The following is a 24,555-nucleotide window of genomic DNA, read 5'->3' as shown; positions in this document are numbered from 1 at the left end:
CATGACTGTGAGGTGACCATGAGCATGAGATGATTGTGAGGAAGAGATGAGTATGAGATGACCACAACACAGCATGGCCATGTGTGACCATGATCACGAGGTGACTGGGAGATGACTGTGAGCATGAGGTGACCATGAGATGATCATGAGATGATCATGACCATGGCACACCCATGATCATAAGATGACCATTACAGTGACATGACCATGAATGTGACCATGACACGACCATGACCATGGGGTGACCATGAGCATGTGATGACTGTGACTGAGATATGACCACACCACAAGCATGGCCATGTGGTGGTCAAGGCCATGAGATGACCATGACTGTGACCATAATACAATCACAACCATGAAATGATCGAGCTCATGACATGATCCTGACTATGAGCTGACCAAGAGATAACCATGGCCATGGCACAGCCACAGCCATGAGGTGACCATGATGTGATTGTGGCCACGAGCTGACCATGAGATGACCATGAGGTAACAATGAGATGACCATGATCAGGAGATGACCATGAGATGACCGTGAGCATGTGGTGATTGTGACCAAGAGATGACCACAGCACACCATGACTGTGATGATCAAAACCATGAGATGATCATGACACAACCATGGCTGTGAGATGATTGTGACCATGAGGTGACTGTGAGATGACCACGAGATGACCATGACCATAAGATGATGATGATGACCATAACTGTGGGAAATAATAAAACCCTTACAGAATAAGGACCTTTTCCACCTTTGTTAAATCCCAGTCACTTCCGTTCACTTTTGTTCACCAAAAAGCACTCTGGGAAGGGTTCAGCTGCAGGTCAGATGGTCCGAGAGTGGGCTGGTGGTCATCTCATGGGTGAGGCAGTGATTGGCTGGGGAGATGCGTGGCCACCACACGATCAGAGAGCTGATTGGGTAAAGGGACGTATCAACAGCGACACTGCAATGACAGGCAGCCAATGAGTGCTTGGTTCGGTTTAGTTAAGTTTGGTTAGGTTTGGTTAGGTTTGAGTTTGGTTTGGTTAAGTTCAGTTAAGTTTGGGTCAGGTTTGGTTAAGTTTGGGTTAATTTTGGGTCAGGTTTGGTTAAGTTTGCGTGAGGTTTGGGTTAGGTTTGGTTAAATTTGGGTTAGGTTTGGTTAAGTTTGGGTCAGGTTTGGTTAAGTTTGGGTTAATTTTGGGTCAGGTTTGGTTAAGTTTGGGTTAGGTTTGGGTTAGGTTTGGTTAAGTTTGGGTCAGGTTTGGGTTAGGTTTGTTTAAGTTTGGGTCAGGTTTTGTTAAGTTTGGGTCAGGTTTGGTTAAGTTTGGGTTTCGTTTGGGTTAGGTTTGGGTTAAATTTGGGTTAGGTTTGGTTAAGTTTGGGTCAGGTTTGGTTAAGTTTAGTTAAGTTTGGGTTAGGTTTGGGTCAAGTTTGATTAAGTTTGAGATTGGTTTGGTTAAGTTTAGTTAAGTTTGGGTCAGGTTTGGTTAAGTTTGGGTTAATTTTGGATTAGGTTTGGTTAAGTTTGGGTTAGGGTTGGGTTAATTTTGGGTTAGGTTTGGGTCAGGTTTGTTTAAGTTTGGGTCAGGTTTGGTTTAGGTTTGTGTCAGGTTTGGTTAAGTTTGGGTCAGGTTTGGTTAACTTTGGGTTAGGTATGGTTAGGTTTAGGTTAGGTTTGGGTTAGATTTGGGTTAGGTTTGGTAAAGTTTGGGTTGGATTTCGAGTCTAAAAAGGCTCGGTTGGTTACAATAAAGGATCTCTGAAGCAAGCAAGGCAGTCCCTGTGTCTTCGTTCCCCATTGCTACTCATGACCATGAGATGGGCCATGACTGTGAGCATGAGATGGCCATGATGATGACCATAAGATAACCATCACTGTGACCATGAGATGGCCATGACTGTGACCATGAGATGGCCATGATGATGACCATGAGATGGCCATGACTGTAACCATGACATGGCCATGACTATGACCATGAGATGAGTCACGTATGATCCTGGCATAACCATGATATGATTGTGGCCATGAGATGACCACAAGATGATCATGAGAAGACTGTGACCACGAGGTGACCATGACACAGCCATGACCTTGAGATGACCATGACCATATGATGACCATGACCATGATATGAACTTGACAGAACCATGACCATTGCAATGAGATGACAATGACCATGAGATGATGGTGATCAGCAAAATGACCATGGCCATGAAATGGCGATGAGATGACCGTGGCCATGACACAACCACAACCATGAAATGACCATGTTATGATTTTCCGTGAGTTGACCATGAGATGACCATGATGTGATTGTGACCGTGAGATGACCATGAGATGATCATGAGCTTATCATGACCATGACACACCCATGATCATAAGATGACCATTACAGTGACATGACCATGAAGGTGACCATGACACGACCATGACCATGGGGTGACCATAAGCATGTGATGACTGTGACCGAGACATGACCACACTGCAACCATGGCCATGTGGTGGTCAAGGCCATGAGATGACCATGACTGTGACCATAATACAACCACAACCATGAAATGATCGAGATCATGACATGATCCTGACTATGAGCTGACCAAGAGATAACCATGGCCATGGCACAGCCACAGCTGTGAGGTGACCATGATGTGATTGTGGCCACGAGCTGACCATGTGATGACCATGAGTAGGAGATGACCATGACATGAGCGTGAGCATGTGGTGATTGTGACCAAGAGATGACCACAGCACACCATGGCCATGTGGTGATCAAGACCATGAGATGGTCATTACAGCGAGAAGACCACAACCATGGAATAACCATGACTGTGACACAACCACGACTGTAAGATGACCATGATGTGATTGTGGCCATGAGGTGACCATGAGATGGCCACGACACACCTGTGGTATGAGGTGATTGAGACCATGAGATGACCATGACCATGCAATGACCATGATACAACCATGAGCATGAGATGATTGGGATTAAGAGATGACCAGGAGGTGACCAAGAGATGACCGTGGCTATGAAATGATTGTGACCATGGGGTGACCACGACCATGCGATGATGGTGATAAGGCGATGACCATGACCACGAGATGACCATGACAATGAGGCAACCATGAGATGACCATGATGGCGAACTGACGATGAGCATGAGATGATGGTGATCAGGAAATGCCCATGACTGTGATGATGACAGAACTACGACTGTGAGATGACCATGAGCATGAGATATTGAGACTAATGATGACCGTGACACAGCCATGGCCTTGTGGTCATCAAGAAATGTCCATGAGGTGACCATGAGAATGAGAAGACTGAGAGGATGAGATGATGACTATCAGGAAAAGACCTTGACCTTGTGATGGCCATGAGATGACAGTGATCATGAGATAATGGTGACCATGACCCAATCACAGGCAAGAGATGACCATGATAAGATTTTGGCAAATGAGTTGATCATGAGATGATCATAAAATGACCAGAACCGTGCAATGACCATGACCATTACCATGACCATGACACAACTATGGCCATAGAATGACCATGGTCATGGGATGACCATTCCAATGAGATGAGCATGACTGTGAGATGACCATGAGCATGGGATCATAAAGACCATGAGATGAGCAAGAGATGACCATGGCCTTGATACAATGACCATGAGATGACCATAACAAGGCAATTATGAGCACGTGATATTTGTGACCACGAGATGACCATGAGATGACCACAATACAACCATGGCCATGAGACCATTGTGACCATGAGGTGATTCTGAGATGACCATGAGATGACCACGACCATGAGGTGACCACAACCATGAGATAACTACAACATGACCATGACAGGATCAAGACCATGACAGGATAGTGACCAGGAGATGACCACAAGATGATCATGAGATGACTGTGACCATGAGGTGACCATGACACAACCATGACCTTGAGATGACCATGACCATGGTATGACCTTGACAGAACTATGACCATGACTGTGACCATGACCATTCCAATGAGATGACCATGACCATGAGAAGATAAAGATCAGGAAATGACCATGACCATGAAATGGCCATGAGATGACTGACCATGAGATGACCATGACCATGGAATGACCATTACAACAATATAACCATGACTGTGAGGTGACCATGAGCATGAAATGACTGTGACCAAGAGATGACCATGAGATGACCACAACACACCATGGCCATGTGTGAACATGATCATGAGGTGACAGGTACATGGCCATTACAGTGAGATGACCTTGAACATGAGAAGACCAAAACAGAATCATGGCTGTGACATGACTGTGACATGACCATGACATGACCATGGCTGTGAGATGATCGTGTCCATGAGGTGACTGTGAGATGACCATGAGCGGATGGTGATCAGGAAATGACTGTGACCATGAGATGACCATGACCATGACACAACCACAACCATGAAATGACCATGTTATGGTTGGCCATGAGTTGACCGTGAGACGACGATGATGTGATTGTGACCATGAGATGACCATGAGATGACCATGAGGTGATTGTGACCATGAGATGACCATGAGCATGAGATGGCCATGAGCATGCAATGACCTGGACTGTGACCATGACACAGCCATGGTCATGGACCATCACAATGAGATGACCATGAATGTGAGATTACTTTGAGCATGTGATGACTGTGACCAAGAGATGACCATGCTCATGAGATCACTGTGAACATCAGATGACCATGAGATGACCGTGACCATGACACAACCACAACCATGAAATGACCATGTTATGATTGGCCATGAGGTGACCATGAAATGACCATGACGTGATTGTGACCATGAGGTGACTGAGAGAATGAGATGATGACTATCAGGAAACGACCATGTCGATGAGATAACGGTGACCATGACCCAACCACCACTGAGAGATGACCATGATATGATTGTGGCAAATGAGTTGATCCTGAGATGATCATAAAATGACCAGAATCCTGCAATGACCATGACCGTGACCATGACAAAACCATGGCCATGGAATGACCATGATCATGAGATGACCATTCCAATGAGATGAGCATGACTGTGAGGTGACCATTAGCATGAGATGATTGTGACCAACAGATGACCATGAGATGATCACAAGACACCATGGCCATGTGTGACCATGATGATGAGGTGACTGTGAGATGACTGTGACCATGAGATGACCATGAGATGATGACGAGATTATCATGACCATGACACATCCATGATCATAAGATGACCATTACAGTGACATGACCATGAATGTGACCATGACACGACCATGACCATGGGGTGACCATAAGCATGTGATGACTGTGACCGAGACATGACCACACTGCAACCATGGCCATGTGGTGGTCAAGGCCATGAGATGACCATGACTGTGACCATAATACAAACACAACCATGAAATGATCGAGATCATGACATGATTCTGACTATGAGCTGACCAAGAGATAACCATGGCCATGGCACAGCCACAGCTGTGAGGTGACCATGATGAGATTGTGGCCACGAGCTGACCATGAGATGACCATGAGGGAACAATGAGATGACCATGAGCAGGAGATGACCATGACATGAGCGTGAGCAGGTGGTGATTGTGACCAAGAGATGACCACAGCACACCATGGCCATGTGGTGATCAAGACCATGAGATGGTCATTGTAATGAGATGACCAGAACCCTGGAATAACCATGACTGTGACACAAACACGACTGTAAGATGACCGTGATGTGATTGTGGCCATGAGGTGACCGTGAGATGACCATGACACACCTGTGGTATGAGGTGATTGATACCATGAGATGACCATGACCATGCAATGACCATGACACAACCATGAGCATGAGATGATTGGGATTAAGAGATGACCCTGAGGTGACCACAAGATGACCGTGGCTGTGAAATGATTGTGACCATGGGGTGACCACAACCATGAGATGATGGCGATAAGGAGATGACCATGACCATAAGATGACCTTGACCACGAGGCAACTATGAGATGATCAATACGGCGAGCTGACCATGAGCATGAGATGATGGTGATCAGGAAATGTCCATGACAGTGACGATGACCCAACTACTACTGTGAGATGATCATGAGCATGAGATGTTGAGACGAAGAGATGACCGTGAGATGATCATGACACAGCCATGGCCATGAGGTCATCAAGAAATGTCCACGACTGTGACCATGACATGATGATGAGTGTGAGCTGTCCACGTGCGCGGTGTTGCAACCAAGAAATGACAATGACACAACCATGACTGTAACGTGATCCTGACCATGAGCAGGAGGTGCTGGTGCTCAGGACATGACCGTGATCATGAGATGATTCTGACCATGACACAACCATGACTATGAGATGACCATGGTATGGATGTTGCCATGAGTTGACTCTCAGATGATCATGAGCTGACCATGAGATGACCATGACCATGACACAACCACAACCATGAAATGACCGTGTTATGATTGGCCATGAGTTGACCATGAGATGACTATGATGTGATTGTGACCGTGAGATGACCATGACAATGAGATGACTGAGAGGATGAGATGATGACTATCAGAAAATGACCATGCGATGGACTATCCTGAGATGACCATGATCATGACTATGGCCATGAGAGGACTGTAACCATGAGATGACCATGACACAGCCACGTGGTGCTCAGGATCATGAGATGACCATTAGCAGGAGATGGTGGTGCTCAGAAGACGACTGAGACCTTGAGATGATTCTGACCATGACACAACCATGGCTATGAGATGACCATGGTATGAATGTGGCCATGAGTTGACTCTGGGATGACCATGGGCTGACCATGAGATGACCATGACCGTGATATGAACTTGACAGAACCAGGACCATTGCAATGAGATGACCATGACCATGAGATGATGGTGATCAGGAAATGGCCTTGACTATGAGATGACCGTGACCATGACACAACCATAACCATGAAATGACCATGTTAGGATTGTCCATGAGTTGACCATGAGGTGACCATGATGTGATTGTGACCATGAGATGACCATGACAATGAGGTGACTGAGAGGATGAGATGATGACTATCAGGAAACGACCATGTGATGGACGTGAGATCATGAGATAACGGTGACCATGACCCAACCACCACTGAGAGATGACCATGATAAGATGGTGGCAGATGAGTTGATCGTGAGATGATCATAAAATGACCAGAATCGTGCAATGACCATGACCATGACCATGACACAACCATGGCCATGGAATGACCATGACCATGGGCTGACCATTGCAATGAGATGAGCATGACTGTGAGGTGACCATGAGCATGAGATGATTGTGACCAAGAGATGACCATGAGATGATCACAACACAGCATGGCCATGTGTGACCATGATCACGAGGTGACTGTGAGATGACTGTGAGCATGAGGTGACCATGAGATGATCATGACATGATCCTGACCATGAGTTGAGCAAGAGATAACCATGGCCATGGCACAGCCACAGCCATGAGGTGACCATGATGTGATTGTGGCCACGAGCTGACCATGAGATGACCATGAGGTAATAATGAGATGACCATGAGCAGGAGATGACCATGAGATGACCGTGAGCATGTGGTGATTGTGACCAAGAGGTGACCACAGCACACCATGACTGTGTGGTGATCAAGACCATGAGATGATCATGACACAACCATGGCTGTGAGATGATTGTGACCATGAGGTGACTGTGAGATGACCACAAGATGACCATGACCATAAGATGATGATGATGACCATAACTGTGGGAAATAATAAAACCCTTACAGAATAAGGACCTTTTCCACCTTTGTTAAATCCCAGTCACTTCCGTTCACTTTTGTTCCCCAAAAAGCACTCTGGGAAGGGTTCAGCTGCAGGTCAGATGGTCCGAGAGTGGGCTGGTGGTCATCTCATGGGTGAGGCAGTGATTGGCTGGGGAGATGTGTGGCCACCACACGATCAGAGAGCTGATTGGGTAAAGGAATGCATCAACAGCGACACTACAGTGGCAGACAGCCAATGCATGCTTGGTTCGGTTTAGTTAAGTTTGGGTCAGGTTTGGTTAAGTTTGGGTTATGTTTGGTTAAGTTTGGGTTATGTTTGGTTAAGTTTAGTTAAGTTTGGGTTATGTTTGGTTAAGTTCAGTTAAGTTTGGGTCAGGTTTGGGTTAGGTTTGGTTAAGTTTAGTTAGGTTTGGGTTAGGTTTGGTTAAGTTTAGTTAAGTTTGAGTCAGGTTTGGTTAAGTTTGGGTTATGCTTAAATTATGTTTGGGTCAAGTTTGTGTTAGCTTTTGTTAAGTTTGGGTCAGGTTTCGGTTAAGTTTGTGTTTGGTTTTGTTAAGTTTGGGTTAGGTTTGGTTAAGTTTGGGTTAGGTTTTGTTAAGTTTGGGTTAATTTTGGGTTAGGTTTGGGTTAGCTTTTGTTAAGTTTGGGTTAGGCTTGGTTAACTTTGGGTTAGGTTTTGTTAATTTTGGGTTAGGTTTTGAGTCTGAAAATGCTCGGTTGGTTACAATAAAGGATCACTGAAGCAAGCAAGGCAGTCCCTGTGTCTTCGTTCCCCATTGCTACTCATGACCATGAGATGGCCATGATGATGACCATGAGATGACCATGACTGTGAGCATGAGATGGCCATGACTGTGACCATGAGATGGCCATGATGATGACCATGAGATGGCCATGAATGTAACCATGAGATGACCATGACTATGACCATGAGATGAGTCACGTATGATCCTGGCATAACCATGATATGATTATGGCCATGAGATGACCACAAGATGATCATGAGAAGACTGTGACCACGAGGTGACCATGACACAACCATGACCTTGAGATGACCACGACCATGATATGAACTTGACAGAACCATGACCATTGCAATGAGATGACCATGACCATGAGATGATGGTGATCAGCAAAATGACCATGGCCATGAAATGGCCATGAGATGACCGTGGCCATGACACAACCACAGCCATGAGATGACCATGTTATGATTTGCCATGAGTTGACCATGAGATGACCATGAGGTGATTGTGACCGTGAGATGACCATGAGATGATCGTGAGATTATCATGACCATGACACACCCATGATCATAAGATGACCATTACAGTGAGATGACCATGAATGTGACCATGAGCATGTGATGACTGTGACCGAGACATAACCACACTGCAACCATGGCCGTGTGGTGGTCAAGGCCATGAGATGACCATGACTGTGACCATAATACAAACACAACCATGAAATGATCGAGATCATGACAGGATTCTGACTATGAGCTGACCAAGAGATAACCATGGCCATGACACAAGCACAGCTGTGGGGTGACCATGATGTGATTGTGGCCATGAGCTGACCATGAGATGACCATGAGGTAACAATGAGATGACCATGATCAGGAGATGACCATGAGATGACCGTGAGCAGGTGGTGATTGAGACCAAGAGATGACCACAGCACAGCATGGCCGTGTGGTGATCAAGACCATGAGATGGTCATTACAGTGAGATGACCAGGACCATGGAATAACCATGACTGTGACACAACCACAACTGTAAGATGACCATGATGTGATTGTGGCCATGAGGTGACCATGAGATGGCCATGAGACACCTGTGGTATGAGGTGATTGAGACCATGAGATGACCATGACCATGCAATGACCATGACACAACCATGGGCATGAGATGATCTGGATTAAGAGATGACCATGAGGTGACCACAAGATGACCGTGGCTGTGAAATGATTGTGACCAGGGGATGACCATGACCATGAAATGATGGTGATAAGGAGATGACCATGACCACGAGATGTCCATGACCATAAGGCAACCATGAGATGACCATGATGGCGAGCTGACCATGAGCATGAGATGATGGTGATGATGAAATGCCCATGACAGTGACGATGACACAACTACGACTGTGAGATGGCCACAAACATGAGATATTGAGACCAAGAGATGACCATGAGATGACCATGACACAGCCATGTGGTGGTCAGGATCATGAGGTGACCATGAGATGACCATGACACAGCCATGGCAATGAGGTCATCAAGAAATGGCCATGACTGTGACCACGACATGATGATGACCGTAAGCTTACCGTGCGCGTGGTGTTGAGACCAAGAAATGACCATGACACAACCATGATCGTAACGTGATTCTGACCATGAGATGACCATGAGATGACCATGAGCAGGAGATGTTGGTGCTCAGGACATGACCATGACACAACCATGACAATGCTGACCATGACACAACCATGGCTATGAGATGACCATGGTATGAATGTGGCCTTGAGTTGACTCTCGGATGACCATGAGCTGACCATGAGCTGATCATGAGCTGACCATGACCATGACACAACCACAAAGGTGAAATGACCATGTTAGGATTGGCCAGGAATGAACCATGAGATGACCATGATGTGATTGTGACCATGAGAGGACCATGACAATGAGATGACTGAGAGGATGAGATGATGACTATCAGGAAATGGCCATGCGATGGACGTGAGATCAAGAGATAACGGTGACCATGACCCAACCACCACTGAGAGATGACCATGAGAAGATGGTGGCAAATGAGTTGATCATGAGATAATCATAAGACGACCATAACCATGGAATGACCATGACCGTGACCATGACACAAGCATGGCCATGGAATGACCATGATCATGGGAGGACCATTACAATGAGATGAGCATGACTATGAGGTGACCATGAGCATGAGATGATTGTGACCAAGAGATGACCATGGGATGATCACAACACACCATGGCCATGTGTGACCATGATCATGAGGTGACTGTGAGATGATCCTTACAGTGAGATAACGGTGACCATGAGGTGACCATGAGATGATGATGAGATTATCATGACCATGACACACCCATGATCATAAGATGACCATTACAGTGAGATGACCATGAACATGACCATGACACGACCATAACCATGGGGTGACCATGAGCATGTGATGACTGTGACCGAGATATGACCACACCACAACCATGGCCCTGTGGTGGTCAAGGCCATGAGATGACCATGACTGTGACCATAATACAAACACAACCATGAAATGATCGAGATCATGACATGATTCTGACTATGAGTTGACCAAGAGATAACCATGGCCATGACACAAGCACAGCTGTGAGGTGTCCATGATGTGATTGTGGCCATGAGCTGACCATGAGATGACCATGAAGTAACAGTGAGATGACTATGATCAGGAGATGACCATGACATGACCATGAGCATGTGGTGATTATGACCAAGAGATGACCACAGCACAGCATGGCCATGTGGTGATCAAGACCATGAGACGGTCATTACAGTGAGATGACCACGACCATTGAATAACCATGACTGCGACACAACCACGACTGTAAGATGATGTGATTGTGGCCATGAGGTGACCATGAGATGGCCATGACACACCTGTGGTATGAGGTGATTGAGACCATGAGATGACCATGACCATGCAATGACCATGACACATGAGATGATTGGGATTAAGAGACGACCATGAGGTGACCACAAGATGACCGTGGCTGTGAAATGATTGTGACCATGGGGTGACCACAACCATGAGATGATGGTGATAAGGAGATGACCGTGACCATGAGACGACCATGACCATGAGGAAACCACAAGATGACCATTACGGCGAGCTGACCACGAACATGAGATATTGAGACCAAGAGATGACCATGACCATGACCATTACCATGACCATGAGAGGAGTGCGACCATGAGATGTCCATGACACAGCCACGTGGTGGTCAGGGTCATGAGATGACCATGAGATGACCATGACACTGCCATGGCCACGAGGTTATCAAGAAATGCCCATGACTGTGACCACGACATGATGAAGACCGTAAGCTGACCATGGGTGTGGTGTTGAGACGAAGAAATGACCATGACATGACCATGACCTAAACGTGTTCCTGACCATGAGATGACCATGAGATGATCATGACCATGACACACCCATGATCATAAGATGACCATTACAGTGACATGACCATGAATGTGACCATGACACAACCATGGCCATGGGGTGACCATGAGCATGTGATGACTTTGACCGAGATATGACCACACTGCAAGCATGGCCATGTGATGGTCTAGGCCATGAGATGGTCATTGCAATGAGATGACCACGACCATGGAATAACCATGACTGTGACACAACCATGACTGTAAGATGACCATGATGTGATTGTGGCCATGAGGTGACCATGAGATGGCCACGACACACCTGTGGTATGAGGTGATTGAGACCATGAGATGACCATGACCATGCAATGACCATGACACAACCATGAGCATGAGATGATCTGGATTAAGAGATGATCAGGAGATGACCACAAGATGACCGTGGCTATGAAATGATTGTGACCGTGGGGTGACCACGACCATGAGATGATGGTGATAAGGAGATGACCCTGACCATGAGATGGCCATGACCATGAGGCAACCATGAGATGACCATGATGGCGAGCTGACCATGAGCATGAGATGATGGTGATGAGTAAATGACCATGACTGTGGCAATGACACAACTACGACTGTGAGATGACGATGAGCATGAAATATTGAGACTAAAAGATGACCATGACACAGACTTGGCCATGAGGTCATCCAGAAATGTCCATGAGATGACCATGACAATGAGATGACTGAAAGGATGAGATGATGACTATCAGGAAAAGACCATGACCTTGTGATGACCATGAGATGACTGTGATCATGAGATAACAGTGACCATGACCCAACCACCACTGAGAGATAACCATGATAAGATGGTGGCAAATGAGTTGATCATGAGATGATCATAAAATGACCATAACCGTGCAATGACCATGACCGTGACCATGACACAAGCATGGCCATGGAATGACAATGATCATGGGATGACCATTCCAATGAGATGAGCATGACTGTGAGGTGACCATGAGCATGAGATGATTGTGACCAAGAGATGACCATGAGATGACCCTGAGCTGACCATGAGATGACCATCGGATGATCATGAGCTAACCATGAGATGACCATGAGCTGACAATGAGCTGACCATGAGATGACCACAAGATGACCATGAGATGACCATGATCTGAGTGTGAACTGACCAAGAGATGACCATGGGATGACCATGAGCTGACCATGAGATGACCACAAGATGACCATGAGATGTCTATGATCTGAGTGTGAACTGACCATGAGATGACCATGGCATGAGCACGGGCTGACCATGAGAATGAGATGATCGTGATCAGGAAATTCCCATGACTGTGATGATGACACAACTACGACTGTGAGATGACCACAAACATGAGGTATTGAGACCAAGAGATGACCATGAGATGACCATGACACAGCCTCATGGTAATCAGGATCATGAGGTGACCATGAGGTGACCATGACAAAGCCATGGCCATGAGGTCATCAAGAAATGTCCATGACTGTGACCATGACATGATGATGACTGTGAGCTGACCATGGGTGTGGTGTTGTGACCAAGAAATGACCATGACATGACCATGACGATAACGTGATCCTGACCATGAGATGACCATGAGGAGGAGATTCTGATGCTCAGGACATGACCGTGACTATGAGATGATTCTGACCATGACACAACCATGGCTATGAGATGACCATGGTATGAATGTGGCCATGAGTTGACTCTGGGATGACCATGAGCTGACCATGAGATGACCATGAGATGACCATGAACTGACCATGGTATGACCATGAGATGACCATGAGATGGCCATGGTATGACCATGAGCTGACCACGAGATGACCACGAGATGGCTACGAGATGACCATGAGCTGACCATGGGATGACCATGAGATGACCATGAGATGACCATGAGCTGACCACGAGATGACCACGAGATGACCATGAGCTGACCATGGTATGACCATGAGATGTCCATGAGCTGACCATGAGATGACCACGACCCGGCCACGCTCAGGATCTCCCCAGTCCCCGTCGCTCCCCTCCAGGTTCATCCCGATCTGAAATCGTTCATTTTCCATGGAAAACACGGAAATCCGAGCCCGGCGCGACGCAGCCAATAGAGCGCCGGGAAACCAGTGACGTCATGAGTTGCCAGGTAGACTAGACCTTGCCTTCCCGCCCCCTGGCACGCGAGCCAATGGGAAGCGGCGTTTTGTGTGACGTCACCGCGCCGCGGGAGTGGCGCGCGCGGGGGCTGCCGGGATTGGGGCGGCGGTCGCGGGTGGCGATCGATCCCGATCGGTTCCGATCGGTTCCGATCAATCCCGATCGATCCCGATCGATCCCGATCGATCCCCGGGGCTCCCCCGCCGCGATGTTCTTCACCTGCGGCCCCAACGAGGCCATGGTGGTGTCGGGTGAGTCCGGGGGGCCCGGGGAACCCCCAAAATTCCTGGGAACCCCCAAAATTCCCCAAAAACTCCCGGGAATCCCCAAAATCCTCCCTAAACCTCCGGGGAACCCCCCCAGAAACTCCCCAAAACCCCCAAAATCTCCTGGGAACCCCCAGAATTCCCTCCAAAAACCCTCCAGGAACCTCCAGAATCCCCCAGAAAACTCCCGGGAATCCCCCTGGAACCCCCAAACCCCACCTGGGAACCCCCTTCATCCACTGAGGGACCCCAAAATCCTCCAAATCCACCCCAAAATCCATCTGGGACCCCCCAAAATCCACTCTGGGACCCCAAAATCCCCTAAATTCACCCCAAAATCCACCTGGGACCCCCAAAACCCCACCTGGAACCCTCCCAAAATCCCCTCAGGGACCCCAAAATCCCCCAAATCCACCCCAAAATCCCCCCTGGGACCCCCCAAAATTCTCTCAGGGACCCCAAAATCCCCTAAATTCACCGCAAAATCCACCTGGAACCCCCCAGAATTCTCTCAGGGACCCCAAAATCCCCCAAATGAACCCCAAAATCCACCTGGGACCCCCCAAAATCCACTCTGGGACCCCAAAATCCCATGAATTCACCCTAAAATCCACCTGGGACCCCCAAAACCCCACCTGGAACTCCCCAAAATCCCCTCAGGGACCCCAAAATTCCCCAAATCCACCCCAAAATCCCCCTTGGGACCCCCAAAAATTCTCTCAGGGACCCCAAAATCCCCCAAATGAACCCCAAAATCCACCTGGGACCCCCCAAAATCCACTCTGGGACCCCAAAATCCCATGAATTCACCCTAAAATCCACCTGGGACCCCCAAAACCCCATCCAGGACCCCCTAAAATCCCCCAAATCCATTCGGGACCCCCAAAATTCACCCTCGAGTTCACCTGGGACCCCCCAAATCCCTCCCGGGGATCCCTGGGGGTTTCCCCGTGTCCTCCCCAGTATTTCAGGGTCCCCCCCTGGGATTTTGGGGTCCCCCCCAGTATTTCAGGGTCACCCCCTGGGATTTTGGGGTCCCCCCCAGAGATTTCAGGGTCCCCACCCGAAATTTTGGGGTCACCCCCGGTATTTTGAGGTCACCTCCCGGGATTTTGGGGTCCCCACCCCGGTTTTTGGGGTCCCCCCCGCTATTTCGAGGTCCCCCCCCCGTATTTTGGGGTCCCCCTCGGTATTTTGGGGTCCCCCCCTGGGATTTTGGGGTCCCCTTCGGTATTTTGGGGCCCCCCCCCCGGTATTTCGGCGTCCCACCTCGGTATTTTGGGGTCCCCCCCGGTATTTTGTGGCCCCCCCCAGTTTTTGGGGTCCCCCCCTGGGATTTTGGGGTTCCCACCCGGGTTTTTGTGGTGCCCCCCCGGTATTTTGGGGTCCCCCCCGGTATTTTGTGATCCCCCCTGGTATTTTGGGGTCACTCCCGGGTATTTTGGGGTCCCCCCCCGGTATTTTGGGGTCACTCCTGGGTATTTTGGGGTCCTCCCCCGGTATTTTGGGGTCCCCCCCGGGTATTTTGGGGTCCCCCCCCACTATTTCGGCGTCCCACCTCGGTATTTTGGGGTCCCCCCGGTATTTTGTGGCCCCCCCCAGTTTTTGGGGTCCCCCCCTGGGATTTTGGGGTCCCCACCCGGGTTTTTGTGGTGCCCCCCCGGTATTTTGGGGTCCCCCCCGGTATTTTGTGATCCCCCCTGGTATTTTGGGGTCACTCCCCCATGTTTTGGGGTCACTCCCGGGTATTTTGGGGTCCCCACCCGGTATTTTGGGGTCCCCCCCGGGTATTTTGGGGTCACCCCGGTATTTTGGGGTCCCCCCCCGGTATTTTGGGGTCACTCCCAGGTATTTTGGGGTCCCTCCCAGATATTTTGGGGTCACTCCCGGATATTTTGGGGTCACTCCCGGGTATTTTGGGGTCACCCCGGTATTTTGAGGTCCCCCCCCGGTATTTTGGGGTCACCCCCGGTGATTTTGGGGTCACTCCCGGGTATTTTGGGGTCCCCCCCCGGTATTTTGGGGTCCCCTTCGGTATTTTGGGGCCCCCCCCCCGGTATTTTGGGGTCACTCCCGGGTATTTTGGGGTCCCCCCCGGTGATTTTGGGGTCACTCCCGGGTATTTTGGGGTCCCCCCGGTGATTTTGGGGTCACTCCCGGGTATTTTGGGGTCCCCCCCCGGTATTTTGGGGTCCCCCCCGGTATTTTGGGGTCACTCCTGGGTATTTTGGGGTCACCCCCCGGTATTTTGGGGTCCCCCCCCGGTATTTTGGGGTCACTCCCGGGTATTTTGGGGTCCCCCCCGGTGATTTTGGGGTCACTCCCGGGTATTTTGGGGTCCCCCCCCGGTATTTTGGGGTCACTCCCGGGTATTTTGGGGTCCCCCCCCGGTATTTTGGGGTCCCCTTCGGTATTTTGGGGTCACTCCCGGGTATTTTGGGGTCACCCCCGGGTATTTTGGGGTCCCCCCCGGTGATTTTGGGGTCACTCCCGGGTATTTTGGGGTCCCCCCCCGGTATTTTGGGGTCACTCCCGGGTATTTTGGGGTCCCCCCCCGGTATTTTGGGGTCCCCTTCGGTATTTTGGGGTCACTCCCGGGTATTTTGGGGTCACCCCCGGGTATTTTGGGGTCCCCCCCCGGTATTTTGGGGTCCCCCCGGTATTTTGGGGTCCCTCCCGGGTATTTTGAGGTCACTCCTGGGTATTTTGGGGTCCCCCCGGTATTTTGGGGTCCCCCCCCGGTATTTTGGGGTCACTCCCGGGTATTTTGGGGTCACTCCTGGGTATTTTGGGGTCACTCCCGGGTATTTTGTGATCCCCCCCAGGTATTTTGGGGTCACCCCCGGGTATTTTGGGGTCCCGCAGGTTTCTGCCGCAGCCCCCCGGTGATGGTGGCGGGGGGCCGTGTTCTGGTCATCCCGTGCCTGCAGCAGATCCAGAGGTGAGGAAGGGCCCAAGGGGGGAATTTTGGGGTTCAGGGGGGGGGTTCCCCCAGATTTGGGGTGACCCCCCCACCCCGGGCCCCCCCAGGATCTCCCTGAACACGCTGACGCTGCCGGTGCGCAGCGAGAAGGTTTACACCCGCCACGGGGTGCCCATCTCCGTCACCGGCATCGCACAGGTAACCACCAGACACCCCAAAAATGCCCTCCTGAGCACCCCAAAATCCATCAAAAACCCCTCAAAAATACCCACGAAAATCCATCAAAAATCCCCACGAAAATCTCACAAAAATTCCCCAAAAATTCCCCAAAATCCATCAAAAACCCCTCAAAAATACCCACGAAAATCCATCAAAAATCCCCACGAAAATCTCACAAAAATTCCCCAAAAATTCCCCAAAATCTCCCCCAAAATCCCTCAAAAATCCCTCAAAAATCCCCCCCCCAATCCCTCAAAAACCCTTCAAAAATCCCCACGAAAATCTCACAAAAATCCCCACGAAAATCTCACAAAAATTCCCCAAAAATTCCCCAAAATCCCCCCCAAAATCCCTCAAAAATCCCCCCCAAAATCCCTCAAAAATCCTGTAAAAATCCCCATGAAAATCTCCCAAAAATTCCCCCAAAATCCCTCAAAAATCCCTCAAAAATCCCCACAAAAATCTCTCAAAAATCCCCCCCAAAAATCCCTCAAAAATCCCTCAAAAATCCCCACAAAAATCCCCACGAAAATCTCTCAAAAATTCCTCCAAAATTCCCCAAAATCCCCACGAAAATCTCCCGAAAATCGCTCAAAATCCCTCAAAAATCCCCACAAAAATCTCCCAAAAATCCCCCCAAAATCCCTCAAAAATCCCTGAAAAACCCTCAAAAATCCCCACAAAATTCTCTCAAAAATTCCCCCAAATCCCTCAAAAATCCTAAAAAAATCCCCACGAAAATCTCCCAAAAATCTCCCAAAAAACCCTCAAAAATCCCCACAAAAATCTCTCAAAAATTCCCTCAAATCCCTCAAAAATCCTAAAACATCCCCACGAAAATCTCCCAAAAAATCCCCAAAAATTCCCCAAAATCCCCCCCAAAATCCCTCAAAAATCCCCCCCAAATCCCTCAAAAATCCTGTAAAAATCCCCATGAAAATCTCCCAAAAATTCCCCCGAAATCCTTCAAAAATCCCCACAAAAATCTCACAAAAATTCCTCCAAAATTCCCCAAAATCCCCACGAAAATCTCCCGAAAATCGCTCAAAATCCCTCAAAAATCCCCACAAAAATCTCCCAAAAATCCCCCCAAAATCCCTCAAAAATCCCTCAAAAATCCCCTCAAAAATCTCCCAAAAACTCTCAAAAATTCCCCCAAATCCCTCAAAAATCCTAAAAAAATCACCACGAAAATCTCCCAAAAATTCCCCCCAAATCCCCCAAAATCCCTCAAAAACCCTCAAAAATCCCCCCAAAAATCTCTCAAAAATTCCCCCAAAATCCCTCAAAAATCCCTCAAAAATCCCCCCCAAAAATCCCTCAAAAATCCCCACAAAAATCTCTCAAAAGTCCCCCCAAAGTCCCTCAAAAATGCTAAAAAAATCCCCACGAAAATCTCCCAAAAATTCCCCCAAAATCCCTCAAAAATCCTCCAAAATCGCCCCCAAAATCCCTCAAAAATTCCCCCAAAATCTCTCAAAAATCCCCCCCAAAATCCTTCAAAAATTCCCCAAAAATCCCCCCAAAAAATCCTTCAAAAATCCCCCCAAAATCCCTCAAAAATCCTCCAAAATCCCCCCCAAGTCCCTCAAAAATCCTAAAAAAATCCACCCCAAAATCCTTCAAAAATTCCCCAAAAATCCCCCTCAAAATCTTAAAAAAATCCTCCAAAACTCCCCCTAAAATCTCTCAAAAATTCCCCAAAAATTCCCCCAAAATCCCTCAAAAATCCTCTAAAAATCCCCACGAAAATCTCCCAATAATTCCCTCAAAATCCCTCAAAAATCCCTACAAAAATCCCCATGAAAATCTCCCAAAATCCCCCCAAAATCTCTCAAAAATTCCTCAAAATTCCCCCCCAAAATCTTAAAAAAAACCTACCCCAAAATCCCTTAAAAATGACTCAAAAATCCCCCCAAAAACTCCTAAAAATTCCTCAAAAATCCCCCCAAAATCCCTCAAAAATCCTCTAAAAATCCCCCCAAAAATCCCTCAAAAATCCTCCAAAATCTCTCAAAAATTCCCCAAAAATCCCTCAAAAATCCCTCAAAAATCCTCCAAAATTCTGCCCCCAAATCCCTCAAAAACCCTCCAAAAATCTCTCAAAAATCCTCTCCAAAATCCCTCAAAAATTCCACAAAAATCCCCACAAAATCCCTCAAAAATCCTCTAAAAATCCCCACAAAAATCTCCCAAAAAATTCCCCAAAAATCCCCCCCAAAATCCTTCAAAAATCCTCCAAAATTCAGCCCCAAAAATTCCCTAAAAATCCTTCAAAAATCCCCACAAAATCCCTCAAAAATTCCCTAAAAATCCGCCCCAAATTCCCTCAAAATTCCCCCAAAATTCCGCCCCAAAATCCCTTAAAAATCCTCCAAAAATCCCCCCCAAATCCCTCAAAAATCCCCCCAAAATCCCCTCCTGAACCCCCCCAAATCTCCCAGCAGAACCCCAAAAAAACCCCCCAAAATCTTCCAAAAATCCCCCCAAAATTCCCCATCTGAAGCCCCCAAAATTCCTCATCAGAACCCCAAAAATTCCCTAAAAATCCCCCCAAAAATCCCCTTCTGGACCCCTAAAAATCCCCCCCAAATCCTCCAAAAATCCCCAAAAATGCTCTCCTGAACCCCAAAAAATCCCCCAAGAGAACCCCAAAAATTCCCCCCAAATCCCCCCAAAATCCCCTCCTGGAGCCCCAAAAATTCACTCAGGACCCCCAAAAATCCCCCCAGGGATGCTTCAAACCCCTCTGGGACCCCTGAAATTCCCCCTGGGACCCCCAAAATCTCTCTGGGACCCCCCAAATTCCCCCTGAGACCCCCAAAACCCCTCTGGGACCCCCCAAAATCCCCCTGAGACCCCCCAAAATCTCTCTGGGACGTCTCCAAATCCCCCAGGGACCCCCCAAATCCCCTCTGGGACCCCCCCAAATTCCCCCTGGACCCTCCAAACCCCCTCGGGACCCCCCAAAATCTCTCTGGGACCCCCCAAATTCCCTCTGGGACCCCCCAAATCCCCCCGGGACCCCCCAAAATCTCTCTGGGACCCCACAAATTCCCCCTGGGACCCCCAAAAGCCCCCCGGGACCCCCCAAATCCCCCCCAGGATTCCCCAAATTCCCCCTAGACCCTCCAAACCCCCTCGGGACCCCCCAAAAATCTCTCTGGGACCCCCAAATTCCCCTCGGGACCCCCAAATCCCCTCTGGGACCCCCCAAATCCCTTCTAGGACCCTCCAAATCTCCCTTGGGACCCCCCAAAATCTCTCTGGGACCCCCCCAAATCCCCCGGGACCCCCCAAAATCTCTCTGGGACCCCCCAAATCCCCCTCGGGACCCCAAAATCCCCCTCTGGGACCCCCAAAATCTCTCTGGGACCCCCCAAATCCCCCTCGGGATTCCCCCCAAACCCCCCCGGGACCCCCCAAATTCCCCCTGAGACCCCCCAAAATCTCTCTGGGACGTCTCCAAATCCCCCAGGGACCCCCCAAATCCCCTCTGGGACCCCCCAAATTCCCCCTGGACCCTCCAAACCCCCTCGGGACCCCCCAAAATCTCTCTGGGACCCCCCAAAATCTCTCTGGGACCCCACAAATTCCCCCTGGGACCCCCCCAAATTCCCCCTGGACCCCCCAAATTCCCCTCGGGACCCCGAAAACCCCCTCGGGACCCCCCCAAATCCCCCCCGGGATCCCCCAAAATCTCTCTGGGACTGCCCAAACCCCTCTGGGACCCCCCCAAAATCCCCCCGGGACCCCCCAAAATCTCTCTGGGACCCCCCCCAAATCCCCCCGGGACCCCCAAATCCCTTCTAGGACCCTCCAAATCCCCCTTGGGACCCCCCAAAATCCCCTCGGGACCCCCCAAATCCCCCTTGGGACCTCCCCAAAATCCCCCCGGGACCCCCCAAATCCCCCTCGGGACCCCCCAAAATCCCCCCGGGCTTCCCTTGCCCGAACCAACCACGCTGGCATTGCCCTTTTAAGTGAAGTTCTGGTGGGGCCCACCCGTGTGCGTTCTTAAAGCGGCGATGGTGTCGGGGAGCACCAATCAAAGCTTGGGGGTAGGGGAGGAGCCCTTTTAAGGGGCTTTGGAGCGGTGGGGCCCACCCGGAACATTTAAAGGGGTAAAGACGCTTTTAAAAAGGGGCGTTTGAGGGGTTCCTTAAAAGGAACTTTTAAATTTAAAAGTTTTGGGGATCCCCAAAACCCCTGAGAGGGGAGGGAAAAACCCCCTTGAAAAGGGGCTGGGGGTGGTGGGGAGCCCGAAAAATCATTGAGGGGGGGAAAACCCCTTAAAAACCCTTTAAAGATGTTTTAAAATCCTATAAAAACCCTTTAAATCCCTTAAAAACCCTTTAAAAACCCTTAAAAACGTTTTAAAATCCTATAAAAACCCTTTAAAGCTCTTTAAAACCCCTTAAAAACCTTCAAAAATGCTTTAAAGTCCTATAAAAACTCCTTTAAACCCTTTAAAAGCCCTTTAGAAACCATTTTAAAATGCTTTAAAATCCTTTAAAAACCCTTTAACCCCCTTAAAACCCCTTAAAAACATTTTAAAAACGTTTTAAAATCCTATAAAAACCCTTTAAAAATGTTATAAAATCCTATAAAAACCCTTTAAAGCCCTTTAAAACCCTTTAAAAACATTTTAAAAATGCTTTAAGATCCTATAAAAACCCTTTAAAGCCCTTTTAAAAAAGCCCTTTAAAGCCCTTTAAAACCCCTTTAAAAAGCTTTTAAAACCCTATAAAAACACTTTAAAACTCCTTTTAAAACTCTTTAAAGCCCTTTACCCTTTAAAAACATTTTAAAATGTTTTAAAATCCTATAAAAACCATTTAAAGCCTTTTAAAACCCCTTAAAAACCTTTTTAAATGGTTTAAAATCCTATTTAAACCCTTTAAACCCCTTTAAAACCCCTTAAAAACTTTTAAAATGTTTTAAAATCCTATAAAAACCCTTTAAAGCCCTTTAAAATCCCTTAAAAACCCTTTAAAATGCTTTAAAAATGCTTTAAAATCCTATAAAACCGATTAAACCTCTTTAAAACCCTTTAAAATGCTTTAAAATCTTATAAAAATCCTTTAAACCCCTTTAAAACCTTTAAAAACCTTTAAAAATGTTTTAAAATCCTATAAAAACCCTTTAAAGCTCTTTAAAACCCTTTAAAAACATTTTAAAATGCTTTAAGATCCTATAAAAACCCTTTAAACCCCTTTTTAAAAAGCCCTTTAAACCCTTTAAAACCCCTTTAAAAAGCTTTTAAAACCCTATAAAAACACTTTAAAACTCCTTTTAAAACTCTTTAAAGCCCTTAACCCCTTAAAAACCTTTAAAAATGCTTTAAAATCCTATAAAAACCCTTTAAAACCCCTTAAAAACATTTTAAAATGTTTTAAAATCCTATAAAAACCCTTTAAAAACCCTTTAAAAACCCTTTAAAAACTTTTAAAATGCTTTAAAATCCTATAAAAACCCATTAAAGCCCTTTAAAAACCCCTTAAAAACATTTTAAAATGTTTTAAAATCCTATTTAAACCCTTTAAAACCCTTTAAAAACCCCTTAAAAACCCTATAAAAATGAATTAAAATCCTATAAAAACCCTTTAAAGCCCTTTAAAATCCCTTAAAAACACTTTAAAATGCTTTAAAAATGCTTTAAAATCCTATAAAACCGATTAAACCGCTTTAAAACCCCTTTAAAACCCTTTAAAATGCTTTAAAATCCTATAAAAACCCTTTAAAGCTCTTTAAAACCCTTTAAAAACATTAAAAAATGTTTTAAAATCCTATAAAAACCCTTTAAAGCTCTTTAAAACCCTTTAAAAACCCTTAAAAACGTTTTAAAATCCTATAAAAACCCTTTAAACCCCTTAAAAACTCTTTAAAAACGTTTTAAAATCCTATAAAAACCCTTTAAAGCTCTTAAAAACTCTTTAAAAACATTTTAAAATGCTTTAAGATCCTATAAAAACCCTTTAAAGCCCTTTTAAAAAAGCCCTTTAAACCCTTTAAAACCCCTTTAAAAAGCTTTTAAATCCCGATAAAAACACTTTAAAACTCCTTTTAAAACTCTTTAAAGCCCTCAACCCCTTAAAAACATTTTAAAATGTTTTAAAATCCTATAAAAACCCTTTAAACCCCTTTAAAACCTTTAAAAACCTTTTAAAATCCTATAAAAACCATTTAAAGCCTTTTAAAACCCCTTAAAAACCTTTTTAAATGGTTTAAAATCCTATAAAAACCCTTTAAAACCCCTTAAAAACCTTTAAAAACGTTTTAAAATCCTATAAAAACCCTTTAAAAACCCTTTAAAAACCCCTTAAAAACTTTTAAAATGTTTTAAAATCCTATAAAAACCCTTTAAAACCCCTTAAAAACATTTTAAAATGTTTTAAAATCCTATTTAAACCCTTTAAAACTCTTAAAAACCCCTTAAAAACCCTATAAAAATGCATTAAAACCTTATTAAAACCCTTTAAAGCCCTTTAAAATCCCTTAAAAACCCTTTAAAATGCTTTAAAAATGCTTTAAAATCCTATAAAACCGATTAAACCTCTTTAAAACCCCTTTAAAACCCTTTACAAATGCTTTAAAATCTTATAAAAATCCTTTAAACCCCTTTAAAACCCTTAAAAAACTTTTAAAAATGTTATAAAATCCTATAAAAACCCTTTAAAGCCCCTTAAAAACCCTTTAAAAACATTTTAAAATGCTTTAAGATCCTATAAAAACCCTTTAAAGCCCTTTTAAAAAAGCCCTTTAAAGCCCTTTAAAACCCCTTTAAAAAGCTTTTAAATCCCTATAAAAACACTTTAAAACTCCTTTTAAAACTCTTTAAAGCCCTCAACCCCTTAAAAACATTTTAAAATGTTTTAAAATCCTATAAAAACCCTTTAAACCCCTTTAAAACCTTTAAAAACCTTTTAAAATCCTATAAAAACCATTTAAA

General features: G+C 46.5%; 1 protein-coding gene and 1 long non-coding RNA gene across 18 annotated transcripts in view; both read left to right on the top strand.

The window, feature by feature from the left end:
- The first annotated feature begins 574 nt into the window (after positions 1–574).
- LOC131588648 (uncharacterized) lies at positions 575–12,169 on the top strand. The gene is made up of 3 exons (XR_009279619.1): positions 575–1,224; positions 8,474–9,068; positions 12,018–12,169. It is a non-coding gene; the product is annotated as an uncharacterized LOC131588648 (long non-coding RNA).
- A 2,080-nt stretch (positions 12,170–14,249) lies between these two features.
- FLOT1 (flotillin 1) overlaps positions 14,250–24,555 on the top strand; it is a 45,579-nt gene continuing 35,273 nt past the window's right edge. For all 17 annotated transcript variants that reach the window (XM_058857434.1, XM_058857444.1, XM_058857441.1 and 14 more), the window contains exons 1-3: positions 14,250–14,446; positions 17,327–17,402; positions 17,492–17,582. In XM_058857434.1, coding sequence (XP_058713417.1) covers positions 14,404–14,446; positions 17,327–17,402; positions 17,492–17,582 — 210 coding nt within the window. In that variant the 5' untranslated portion in view covers positions 14,250–14,403. The remainder of the gene's footprint in view (positions 14,447–17,326; positions 17,403–17,491; positions 17,583–24,555) is intronic.

The sequence above is a fragment of the Poecile atricapillus genome, chromosome 26 (genome assembly GCF_030490865.1).
Source record: "Poecile atricapillus isolate bPoeAtr1 chromosome 26, bPoeAtr1.hap1, whole genome shotgun sequence".
Lineage (NCBI taxonomy): Eukaryota > Metazoa > Chordata > Aves > Passeriformes > Paridae > Poecile > Poecile atricapillus.
This window is presented reverse-complemented; position numbering and strand designations above follow the sequence as displayed.